Consider the following 13,575-nt stretch of genomic DNA (forward strand, 5'->3'; position numbering starts at 1 on the left):
GTGAATGAACTCTACAGACAGGCTTCTTAATTGCAATCAGAAAAACCACTACTACAAGTCTACCTATTCAGCACTTGACTTTGTAAGAATCTAACACCACTGTGAGATAAAAGACCAAAAATGTTTAGAAAAATGTTTTCCATTTTTCAAGAGCATTGGTTGCATGGATAAAGATTTATTTTCATGTATATCTGTTGATCTCACACATTATAATCTATTTTGTAGTTTCACTCTACCCTTTCCATGGTTCTTACCCAAAAATTCAGTGACCTTGCCCATGGTTATAAGATCTGAGGTTAAAAATCAGGAACCTTCAAATTCTATGAATTGATCTATGAATTTTAAAAGACCTAGTCTATCTGTAAAAAAACAAACAAACAACACTAATAAATGATGTATTGGAAACCCACATACCAATGGAGAGGCACTTGAATACAGTGTTTTCATTTATCTTTTCAAGTTTTATTTCAGCATTAACCAACTTTAGCACAATAGGAATCATATTCCAGCCAAGAATATGAGAGCACTAATCCAAGAGAGCTCTAAAAATATGAAATCCAGTTACACTTCCATCAACATAGAAGTAGTTCATTTTTTATTCTTTCAGAACTCAAATATCTTTTCCTAGAGCTACTGCGGTTATGGAAGTTCTTCATAGCCAAAGTTGGCTCAAATATATAAAGGTTAAAAAGCCACATAAAGACAAGTTTTTGTTTTTCCCCAGCAAGCAGCTGGAAAAGTAATTTACTAATGAGTCATCCTGATGTTCAGAATATTTAATTAGCGCCCTAAAGGAAAAGACAATTAATTCCTGGCTAAAAAAAAACCCTAAAGATTAAAATAAAAAGTGGACCTTCACCCACTTACTAATTCCTACTTTCTCATGCAATTTGACAATCCAGTAGTAAGACATCTTTTATTTTATAGCCACACAGCTTCCAAAAAACATTACTTGGGATACAGCATCTTTTTTCCTCTAGGGAAAAAAAAAATAATCAAAAACTATGAATTTCCTCTCTTTCCCTGCCGCAGTCAGGAGAAATAGGAGAAATTTTCGATGTAGAGGTTCTGACACATTCTGTATAAGCTATTTAATCTTTCATTTTCTTACATCTATCCTAATACTCCTTCCCCCACCCCATTCTCTTTAATTGATCTGTTGTGAGCCAGATTTCAGATTTTGAGAAAGCAATAAGTGAATTTCTGTAAACATATCTGTGAACGTACAGCACAATCGGGGGTTGGAAGGCACCTCTGGGAATCTTCTGCAAACTGGTTAATGGTACACTCTGTCCCATTATCCAGATCATTAATGAAGATGTTAAGCAGCATTGACCCAGCATCACCCCTGGGGATTCCCTGCTACTGACTGGCATACAGCGTGACTTTGTGATGCAGATCATGACTCTCTCTAAGACCATCAGCTCAACCAGTTTTTGATTCACTTCCCTGTCCACTTACCTAGTCTGTACTTCACTAAGTTTGTCCATGAGGATGCTACAAGGTGAAGTGTTGAAAACATTCCTAAAGTCAAGATAAACAACATCCAGAGCTCTTTCCTCATTCATCAGGCTAGCCGTTTTGTCCCAAAAGGTTTTCAGGTTGGTTAAGTGTGATTTTACCTTCATAAATCCATGCTAACTACTCTCAATTCCCACCATGTCTTTCATTATGTTTTAAAATGGCTTCCAAGAAGATGTGATCCGTCATCAAGGTGAGAGCAGCTCGCATGTAGTTTCCCAGATCCACCTTTTTGTCCTTCTTTAGATCGGGGTGACACTGCCTTCCCTTCCCACCCCACCCCTCAGGAACCTCCCCTGATTGCTATGACCTTTCAAAGAGTGGCCTTAAAACAACTTGATTTTACAAAGCCAGTGATTTAAGGTATGTCTATAAGCTTTCCTATGGTGAGTTCAAAGATCTGATAAGAATGCTTTCAACTTTTCTGGCCGCAAGGCTGGTAGCATGGTAGCAACACTTTGTATTTCTAGCTTCAAATCTTCATTTCTACATATTTGTAGACTGACAGACTTTATTGAAGTATTTTTTGTTTGTTTTACCTTGGAGACCGTTGTCAACAAGGCCCAAGAAGCACACAAAGTAAAATGGATTCTAGTTAGCAGAGCTGGTCTTAAAAATGGTAAAGATCTTCAACATGTTTATTTCTTCTTTTTTTGAAAAGTCACTGATATGAGCATGGGATATTTGCTTTTGCAGTCTAATCTGATCATTTCCACTCTATTTAGTTACTGTTTTGAACTTTGAGTCTAATATTAAAAAAGGGGGAAAACAAACACTCAAAAAGGCAAGCAAGGAAGTAGTTGTGGCCACTGTAAAGATCTGGATTAAGAATCAATAGATAACAGTATTTGAACTACAGGATATTCAAAATTACAATTCATAGGAAAACCCAAGTTGTCATAACCTAAGCAAGAGAAAAATATTCTGCCAGAAACATTCTTTCATGTGCACAAAATGCTTGTGCATACCTTGGAATCAAAAACCTTGAAAAATGCAACAGGTGACAACTGAAGTTTTTTTTGTTTTCTTTTTAACTCCTTTCAAAAATCACCAGTAAGTCAGTAAAATGCCATTTAGTAAGCAATGCTAATACCTGGTTATAGGTGTAAAGAGACTGAAAGACCACACTGCTTTTAAAAGCCATTAACTACTTTCTAATAACAAATATAGCTTCTATCAGCTCTTTGTGCAAATGGTCTTAGTTTTGTGAGCACTAGAGCAGCACTGAAGGGCATTCCTGCATTTCTGAAGTAGTGTTTGAATACTGATGGAGGTTAACATCCTTTGATTCAAGAGCTCTAATGTGGAAAATGGTAAAATGGCACAATAAAAGTTCCATATATTTCACTTTGCCTAAGGCACTTATTTAAGTGATTCACAACTAGAGCCTGGAAAGTGACTAAGATGCTGGCCTACAAAAAAAAAAACCACCCTGGCAGAGGCTTCTCCTCACTTACTGAAAGCATATCTTCAGTATTGCTGCTGATCCCAAAGCTGGCAATAGGCATTCTTGGGAAGAGCCCAATCTGAGGAAGTGAGCTTCCAACCAGCACTGTATTTTACCCACCTGAAAGCTCATTACCAAGAAGTGCTCACCCCAAAACAGCAGCTGAGCTGCAAGCTAGGAATACATTAAAAATGTTGCAGTATCATGTGCTATCTCTAGTATGCATATGGTCATGTAGATCATAATGCAATTCCAGACTATTCAGGACGTTAATGTTATTGACAAAGCCTGACGAAGACTATCAGTGCTTTAACAAGAGACTGGAGGACAGCAATGGGAAGCAGAAATGCAACACTGTGCTACCGACATCCACACCTGGCTTGCCAAGTGGCAACACATCCAGTCACACCGTGCACAAAGTAACAGGCCAGACAACATAATCCAAAGGTTTGCCAACAAAAAGTGCCTTGTAACAGCACCTCAGCTGCAGAACTTTAAGGAAGAGCCATAAGATTCTCTTTTTTTGTTTTCAGCATTGCACTACGAGGTGAGTACATCAAATATTTTTGGTGAAAATCAAGTTAAATCACAGCTTAATCTTACTGTCATCACACAAAACCAATGGAGAAGTGTGCATCTCTTAGCCAAGACTGGAACCAACCTTTGGACAGGCCTACCATGCAATAATGTCACATAATAATGCATTTTCCAACATTACCATAAAAGTTGCTGTAACATGCAAAGGGGCCTCTATTTTGAGCCCAGTACTTGAAATCTTCCAAGCACACTGCAGAGACCATCCTTTCTTTCCTTATGTTGCTGAGAATGCAGATTGATGAAAACAGATTTATGGCCAGTTTTCTACTTATGCTTATTTTTAGCGTAAATAAGCTCCTAAGTACAGGAAGAAGTCTGATAGTTGGATAAAATGAAGTAGAACAAAGACAAGGAAGAGTAGTCAGCAAAACGCTGTATGTTTCAAGCACGCTTGATAACTAAATTCAAAATATTAAAACTATAATTGATCCACTTTGTGGTAATTACGTGTTCTTATTTCCTTCCTGCTACAGAGAATGAATAAACAATCTGTTTTCAATTGCTTCAATCATAAAATTAAAAAAAGCTAAAGAATATTCAAGTCAAATATGAAATTTTGAAAGGAATGACACTTGCTGAGAAATTTCATAGTACGTTTCAAAGACATGAAAAAGCTAACTTCTTCAGCACAGCACTACTCAAAGATAATCAGCATCTTGCTTGCTAATAGAAATGGTGAACTGGCTTTCAGATAAGTAGTAAAAAAGAAACTGAAGACAGTTAAGTTATTGCTGAGGTCTGCATTCATTCACTTTGTAAAAAACAAACAAGGACTAAAAAGAGCAGATTAAATGTCTTCCTGCAGTTACTATTTCATACACTCACTTTATACAAATCTTATACAAATTAAGCCTCTCCAGTTCCTCTGCTATGAAGACATTTCACAATCTAAGCTCATGTGGTTTCAATAATCATTGAATTTCACTGTCTGTTTTGTGGATGCTAGCAAGAACATTGCTCTATGCTATGTTTTCTTTCTGGTTACAAAAATCAGATCTCAAAAAACCTCCAAAACTTGACCTACCTAATGCTAACTTCAATAATGCATCTTAAAAAACACTACAAAATTGCACTTCAGAGACCAATTTCTCAAAAAACAAACCTTAATCTTAAAAAAAAATCCTTACCCTGTAAGACAGATGTACCAAAGAACAGATTTTTCTGCTAAAGTATTATATTCTTCAGCTCCTTACCACAGCCAAACAACATCACTCAGAGCTAACATGTGAAATGAACATAAGCGTGCTACTTGGTCAACTCTGTGTCAGCGTGCATATATGTTCAGATATAAATATACCACTTAAAAGACAGTCTATCCAGTCACCCTGTCAGGAGGTGAAACTGGTGACTAACATTTCTGAAGGCTAATATTACAGATATCCTGGAACAGAAACATCTCAGAATAAGCATCAACTGAGATGATTTTGCTTTACATCAGAATGTGCATGCTATTAAAGTCTCAACTTACAAGCATTAACCAGGCACCAATATGCCCCTGTCTTGCTAAGACAGAATATTAGCAAGAACCCCTTCCCTTATTCAAGATATTTCCAAAAACTGAACACATGAAGAAAGTATTTGACATACAATTCTGTTTTTTGCTGCTGCATGGAATACACGCCATCCATACTCCACAAGTTTTCTATTAGTCACATACCTCAAACTGAACATTTTGTAAAGAACCCAATGGTCTCCCTAAGAAGGACACTGCATGCAGCCCCTGCACAGCTTTCGTATGCTTCCTCATCCACATGGCTTGACAAGATTCCAGTTAAATGACCTCTCAGACTCTGCCTCAAGCTTTCGCCTTCTCCTTAGCTACCAGAAGATACTCGGTTGTGATGGTGGTTTTTTGCTGGACTGAGACCACCAACTCATTTCACATAGGTCAGAAAATGAGATGGTACTTGTTTTGGCTGTTGCCAACAAGCTGTATTTGAGCTACAGACCTAGATGTGAAAGGCTCTGTAATAAATTGCCAATCTCCTGAGCCATCCAGTCAACAACATGCATTATTTTTTCCACTCAATTACATTAATACTTTTCTACTTAAGTTCATAAATTTTCTGAAGCCTTATAAAGTAAAACACCAGAAAATTCAGATTCTTGATGACAGGTCATTTGTTTTCCATATGCCACAAAAATTGAAGAGTACTGTTGCAGGCATGTAGTAAGGGCAAGACATTACCTTCTGGTTTAAAACCAGATGTCTGTGCAGTAACATACTATATATTCTTATATTACTTTTTGCTCCAGTATTTCATGGAGTGATGACTAAACCAACACAAGATTATTTTTTTCCCCTCAGTGCTGAACCTTTTGTTCAGTTTCTAAAACCAGGATCAAATTAGAAACAATATTCATGCAACACTGTTGTAAGAAAACAAGCTTCCTTGTTCTTCAGTTCTGAAAACATTATTATTTTTTCAAATATAGATGTTTCACCATCAGTTTAAAGAGACTAGCACACTACAGATGCATTCATTAGACACAGAAACAAAAAAATAACTAGTCATTGACCAGATTTCAAGGAACACTATTAAAGCTATTTCAAAGACAAAAATTGATTCTAGCAGTTCCTGAGGAGCAATATGGAAGGCACCAAGCATAGAATAGTGCTGGTAATATCTACTCATGGGAATGACAGGTGAAACTCATTATGCTCTCATGAAATTTCAGTAATTAGAAGTCTCACATATCATATAATATTGAAGAACGCTATAATATGTAAGAGGTATGGACAACTGGGTCAGGAAAACAACCAGACTTCAAAATTATAGAACACTGTCATATGCCAAAACAAAACTATGGGCATATTTTAGAAGCAAATACTTAAGAATTGGCAGGATTTACTCATTTAAAACATTTAATGGAATCTGTTGGTTAAGAAATACTAGTTCAAGTTCAAATGCTTTCCTTACATTGCAGTTGGGATAAACATTAAGTCTTCAGCAGTTAGTATGGCTACATTTGTGATATAAATGCTCTAAAAAGCTAACTCTTGAATGCCATTAACTTAAGTGAAACTGACAGTGTTAGGAAGGTAGATTTTTCGTTTAATCTTCATTTCAGCAGCTCTTGTAGTCAACCATCTTCTCTCACACCTACCCGCATGCACTATCAACTATTTCTCAGGCCTGCAGTCATACTACCAGAGGCACATTCTGTAGTTCAACATGCCTGTTATTTAAATTAACAGTCAAAAACAGTTCATTTAGAAAAAAGTAAACCAGCCGTCTGATACGCTTCACTTCCATAAGCTTATTACAACATAGCAGGCTTTGAAAATTTGCACACAGGGCTGGCTGACTGCTGTATAAAAATATTCATTTTATTTTAATTAAGGGCCACTTGCCCTTAGCACAGAAGATTGGTTCCCCCAAAAAAAAAACAAAAATAAAAAATCCTTGCCCTTTGTCATCCCAGTACTAAACCCACTGCAGATGAACTTACCAAATCCCTGTGCAACACCCAGTTAGCATGCAGGTAGTGAATACCATCTAGGATCTGATATAACAGTGACTTCACCATTCCCCGAGGTAACTGAACTGGTTTCTTGTTTGCTTTAGAAGCCCTGTGAAACTTGATTATATGCTGTAAAGAGGAAAGAAATCAAAATTTAAAAAAGTAGATTTTTTTCTTTTAAACTTCAGCATTACAGAAAAATATTGCCAGCCAATTCCTTACATAGATGACAGTTTTTTGCAAGCTTTCATAATTCATTTTCCAAATTAAAAACCCTTACGAACTAGAAAATGAGTACTATATGAAATAAGACTAACACCATCTCTCAGAAATGAAATCATCAGTGCAAACTGCCTCGCACTGATCTTCCGTAGGTCTGAAGTTTCTGGAGAATATTTTTATTTGAGGCTGATATCTCTATATATCACAGCACAGAATTAAATTACTTTACTCCTGGATCATTTTACTTTACGTTTTCTCTTACGGTCGTGACACTAACATTCAAGATTTAAAGCCAGGTTCTTTGAAACTATATGAGGAGTTTCTAACCTTTAATTTAATCAAGAAATTAATCTGAGCTCAGTCCATACTCTCAAAAACATCATACAAAAGAGCTGTTGCTGACTGAACAAAGCTACAAGTTTGTCTATCTTAACATCAGTCACCAGGCCACACACAGAAAAACCTTCAGCAATTGTCTGCATACACAGGCAACGACATCTAGCAACATGAGAGAGTCCAAAAACCTATGTTGTCCTAACACTCAAATCCCAGATGCCACTAGCATTAATGGCTTTATGCCATAGCATGTGTGTCAGTCTTGGTAACCATTATCTCATTTCTGTCCTTTTGAGAGAGGGGTAATTTCTAGAACAAGCACTGTCTGTGATGGCTCACGTGATTATCACACTCATGTGATAATCAGAACCTAATCCCACCCTCACCCACCCAAAACTTGGCTTCAAACTGCTGCCACATGTTCTTCCTATTGTAATGAGGAAGGTCCTCTCTTCTCACTGTGTTCCTCAAGTTCCAGATGCCCCCTGGGTACTTGACTACTCAACCCCTCCTCTAACACAGTGTTCTCTCCCCAGTCTCATTATAGCAAACTGCTGCACTAGCTGTGCCCAGCACATATGTGACATTTCAGAACAACATTGAGTAAAAAGCTCTTTTACTGTAACATATGGATGATGTCCCCATTCTGTGCACTGCTGTTACTTTGACATCTTTTAATCATAGGTGACACACAGGGTAGGTGAAACTCTACCCTATTTGCTCAATGTATATTATTTTTCCAAGGCAATCCACCTTTTACACCACCAATTACACTTTCCCCACACACATCATTTTAGCTGTAGCAAAGGATTATATCTGCATTTAACTAGATTTTTAGCTACTGAGGGCTGAATGCAGGTTTTTGTCTTAAAGAGCTCACAAGCTAGCTGTATTGTGTGGTTGCCCAACATTTTCCATTGCTTTTCCTTTGGTACTGAAAAAGTTTCCAACACACACTGAGAGTAAGAGGCTATACTGTTTTTAAATCAATGCCTCTTCCTTGACCTTTCCCCTTTTCTGCACATAAAACTGACTGTTATCTATAAGTAATTCACCTTACCCAGAGGTCATGTTCAGCATAGTCAAAGAGAAGCCACACTTTCCTGTCAGCATGAGAAAGAAAGACCTTTTGCAGAGAAATGACATTTGGATGCTTGAGCTCCCGCAGCAACTGCAAAATAAATAAAGACCATAATGGTTATATCCACACATCCAGAGCTGTGGAAGGGCTAGAAAAATGAAGAGTAATAATAGCATTTGCTATGTATTCTACAATACAAACAACAATGACAAAAACTGAAAGAAAATAGCATCTTTTTCCCCTTTTTTCTTATTTTTTTAAATGACAGAATCAGTCACTAGTTTGAAACCAAAGCCAAACGCAGAGTTTGTAACCCCCTTAGAGCAAACACTTCCTATTAATTTTCTTTAAATCTCAGTAAATCTCACTATTATCCAGGATCACAATGCTCCCTGAATAGCCAGCTGTGGCAGCTGCCCCTTCCTATAGGCTCTAATCTTTGATACAGCCATTTGGGGTATCCAATTTTCTCCGGATTCCAAATTATCTTGGAAACCCTGCATTTTGGTTGCAGTCATTCCAGGCAGAAGCTCATGACTCATGGAGCTCCTGTCAATGCAGTCAGCTAAATGAAGCTGTGGTTCACAGGATGGAGTCAGCTGATGTAAAAGGTCAGCTCCACCAAAAGAAGGCAGCCCAGCTCCCTCCCACAACATACGCCAGCTATGGCACTCACAGAAGCCATCCACCAAAACAGTTCACCAGTTCAGAAGAAAACTAACCCAGATACACAAAGGTGGCAATTTTCTGCTGGGTTACAGAGCTGCAGTGAATCGTGGCACTAACAGCAGACCCAGCAGCAGCAAAAGGACAGAACACAGCTTGGAGCAAAGACTTTCAGCAGCAGCGGGCCACTAAATCAGCTCTGCTGCCTTTAGAAACTGCAAGCTTAGTCACCTTTAAAAGGAAAACATAACAGACAGCACAAGAACTGAATGCAGAGAGAATGAGTATAAGCCTTACCAGTCATGTTACACTTTACTGTACTCACACAATTGCTGAAACAAAAAAACTTCTCACAAGTCCCTAAGCAAACTACTCTCAAGCATGGATCCACAAGGTTGGAGGAATTTTTTGTCAGCTTACAGATGGTGAATTACAGATGGTGAATGGAACAGTTAAGTCTGCTGGAAATTATAACATTTTAAATAAAAGAGTGGCCAGCTTTTTTTTTTTTTTTTTTAAAGCCAAGGACAATTCAAACAAGTTCTTTAATATAAAATTAAAAATTAGAAAATTAGTATTTTATGTCCAAGATTGAATCTAATAGGAGAATTTTGATTTATTAGACAATAGAGGAAACGAGATAATTAGTTCCTTTCCATTGATAATTCAGTTTCATGCTAACATTTTAGCTGCTATTTAGAAAGTAGAAGGGCTGTCCCAAAAGTAATACCTCCTATTGCATGATGTTGGCTCGTGACATCAGAGGTGGATGTTGGTATTGTGGCAATAGAGCTGAACCTGCCTGCCAATGTTCTGTACATAGGAAAACTGTACAGTTCCAGTATGCTAAAATTCTTAACACATTTAAAAGCATTCCACAGAGGAATTTTAAGGCAAGATCTGAAAAAACAAGTGTGGAGTTCTGTAAACGTCTATGATCCCTACACAGCATAAGGATTGGGGTGAGAGGGAGAACACCACAGAAATGCCTGTTTGTTTTTGTCCGTTACAGGTGGGGAACATTGGTGTTGGGTTGAGCCTAGCCAGCAGCTAAGCCCCCAAGAAGGAAGAGCACAGGTGAGAATACTTTTGGGTCAAGATAAAAACAGTTTAATAAGTGAAGAATCGGGAGAAGAAAGTAATCTAAAAGCACTAACTCATCACCTTCCATAAGCAGACTGATGCAGACTGCCTCCCACCAATGGCGACCTACCCCAAATCCATTTCCCCTCAGTTTTTAATGCCAAGAATGACATTATAAGGCAGCAGACTACCCCTGTGGGCAATCTGGCTCAGCTGTCCCTGCTGTGACCCCTCCCAGCCAGCCCTCTCACTGTGGGGGCAAAGTAAGAACAAGTCAATGCACTGGTATGTTATCAACACTATTTTAGTCACAAATCTGAAACACAACACATGCTGCTATGAGGAAAATGAACTTCATCTCATCCAGACCTACTACAGCATTGAAGACCAAAAGTAGGAGTCAACCTCTTAAAAGGGAATGAGGTTATAAGGCTCAAGAACGCACCATTCCAGTCCTTAAAGCCAGAAGAACTTTTTGTTCATTCAGTATAAATTCACGGTGCTAGCTCCAATTTATACCAAACATTTTGATGAACTGACTGTAACCAGAATATTTCATGACAGTACATAATTATATCTCCCAGACCAAAATCTAACCATATCTCCTATGGTCTGATGACACTTGAATCAGCAGTCCAACCCTTCACACCCATACAACTCCCGGATAAAAGAGGATGACAATAGTCAGGGCTCCAGAAAGTATCCATTACCCTTCTCTTCACCTTCTGTTCCATTTTAAGTCCACCTGACTCCTTGTTCTCCATGTAACAAAAATCATCAGCTTTAAAAACCCATCCTCTTCACATCAAATGTCATCCATCTTAAAGAACACAAAAAGAATCTATCACCAAAGCTGGACCAGAACACAATGCAGAGATGAGAAACCTCCAGTAACCCAGCAGAATGGTGCCCTGTCTGCACAGCCAAGCAATATAAACATAATCCTCCTTTATTCATGCCAGGAATAGCCAATACTGTGGATTATTAAATTCATAGCATTCCTTCTGATCTGCTACGTGCCAAGCTGCTGCTTTCCCACTTCCAAATTCAGCCAGAGGCAAGGTCTAAGTGGCAGAGGGTATATTTCCAAAATGGGCACACATACAGACCCGTACATGTAAACACACAAAGTGCAGACATGACCAGTCACCGATAACAAAGGCAACAGAACAGCACCTCCTTTGCAGGCACACAGGCACAAAACTTCACCACCTTACTGAGCAACACAGCCACAGAGAAGCAAGGAGCCAACGCCCAGCCTGCTCACATGGAATCAGATACTTATCTCCCCTCCCCACTTCCACATGCTTATTTCTCCCAAACCCACCTTGATCTCAACCCTTCCTGCCTTTTACCCTTTCCCTGATCATCCTACAGTAAGTTCTACACAACCTCAGCATCCCTCCCAAATACTCAGTAACACCTCCGCATTTTCCTGTAATACTTGCAGCCATCTTACTTTCCCTCTCACCAGTTACAAAGCCCTCATTGAGTCTAGTCAAGGATAAGCCTGAGAGACTCCTTATGTGGCCCATCATCAGTGCTTTAAGAATTCTGGCTTTTGTTACTGCCATTCATACAGGCTGTTTATGATTCATGCATCTGTGTTCTCAGTATTATCATTCCTGCTGGCTTTTTATCCTTGTCTTTTATGCTGAATAGCTGTTAACCACATATTCTTACAGCCTGCTTTAAAAGCTGATGCATTTGGTCAAAGCAAGACAGCCACAAGCATTTCAGTGAACAGGATGGCTAATGCACATCAGCAAAACCATCAGAATGAGGAAATGATTGCTGCAGTGATGACAGACGATCCCTGAATTACTGTCTTGGAAAGGCTGAAATGCTCCAGGACAGAGATAACAGAGCAATAAATGCAGACGCTGTCTGCAGGACAGAAGAGCTCATGCATCACGTGGGCTGCATTTCCAGCAACCTCACTCTCCATGAACCAGGCCTCTCCAACACAAATAGCATGTGCCTTTCCCATTTGCCTCAAGTCTAGCAGCTGACAGAGATCAATGAAGAAAAAACACTGCAAGAAACAGAGTATGCAACCAGCACGATATTGCTTCTTGGCCTAAGGACTCTCATACCCTGGTTTAGTTCTACAGAAAACACAGAAAGTAGACAAAAATCGTTCACCCTAGCTCTCAGCAAGTGACTGTCTTTTTCATCTGCAATTAATATGATGATTCAAAATTGTTTCCACAGGCAGAAAGATTTCACTTAGATCAGAAAGGCAAAACCTGGCTCACATTCAAAGAAATACAAATCTGCAGCTGATGAAGATGATGATACATCCTGTTTGACTTCAGGGACATAACCTTATGTGTGTCCCATCTGGGCTTGCCCTTGTTTTCATAAACATTGTTCAAGACACAGCAAGAGAACCAACAGCAATTGGTTCCTAATAGCATCCTAATAGCAAATCTTGGGCTCATACTGAGGTTCCTCTATCTCCCTCTTCAGATGCAGAAATACCCCACACCTATGGGCAGCTGAGGGACAGTAAGTGAGTGTCCTGATGACACAAAATGCCAAGAGGAGAAAAAAAAAAAAGGCATATTGCTGATTTAACTTTTGTGGTTTCCAAAATAATTGAGTCTTCCACATCACACATAAAAGGCAATATTTGCCAGCATCTCTCATGTCCAAGCACATTCAAACTATTAGAAGTTACTGAAATGTTCAGGGTCTGCTAGAACTAAGGAAGTAGATGAAGAATCCCAGTGACATGGGCACCTGTCACCAAGCTCAGCAGATTCTGCTGTTCACAGAAAATGTTTACTCCTTAGGAGCCCACTTTTAACATTTAATTGGTATTTTATTCCCTTTTCACAGAGCTATTACTACTTCCTTTTATACAAAATCTCTCTATCATATTGCCTGTATACATACCAATTAAATTACAGCACGTGAGAGTCATTAGACTGGTCGAAGGGAGTCAAATCAAAGATGTTTTCCAGCCTCTTATCACACAGAAGTGTTGCCAAGAAAACCACTACTTGTCTTCTAAAACAAGGACTGCACTCACCAAGATGAGCACTGTATTTATTTTTCTCTATTTGCTTTTGTGGGAGACTGCTTTCACTGCTAATGTGGAAGGAACACAACAGCCACCCCATGAACTGAGAAACCTGCCTCCTCCACTGAA

General features: G+C 38.8%; 1 protein-coding gene across 5 annotated transcripts in view; it reads right to left on the minus strand.

The window, feature by feature from the left end:
- Nucleotides 1–13,575, minus strand: part of CDK8 (cyclin dependent kinase 8) — a 65,766-nt gene that overhangs the window by 31,292 nt on the left and 20,899 nt on the right. For 4 of the 5 annotated variants that reach the window (XM_042838915.1, XM_042838914.1, XM_042838913.1 and 1 more), the window contains exons 3-4: nt 8,649–8,759; nt 7,019–7,159 (exon numbers count right to left, since the gene is read on the minus strand). In XM_042838915.1, coding sequence (XP_042694849.1) covers nt 7,019–7,159; nt 8,649–8,759 — 252 coding nt within the window. Of the gene's footprint in view, nt 1–7,018; nt 7,160–8,648; nt 8,760–13,575 lie in introns of those variants that run through there. The other variant, XM_042838917.1, reaches the window with a different exon arrangement.

Source organism: Centrocercus urophasianus, unplaced genomic scaffold, assembly GCF_019232065.1.
Source record: "Centrocercus urophasianus isolate 14NV4802_14NV808 unplaced genomic scaffold, USGS_Curo_1.0 seq_9, whole genome shotgun sequence".
In the NCBI taxonomy this organism is placed as follows: Eukaryota; Metazoa; Chordata; class Aves; order Galliformes; family Phasianidae; genus Centrocercus; species Centrocercus urophasianus.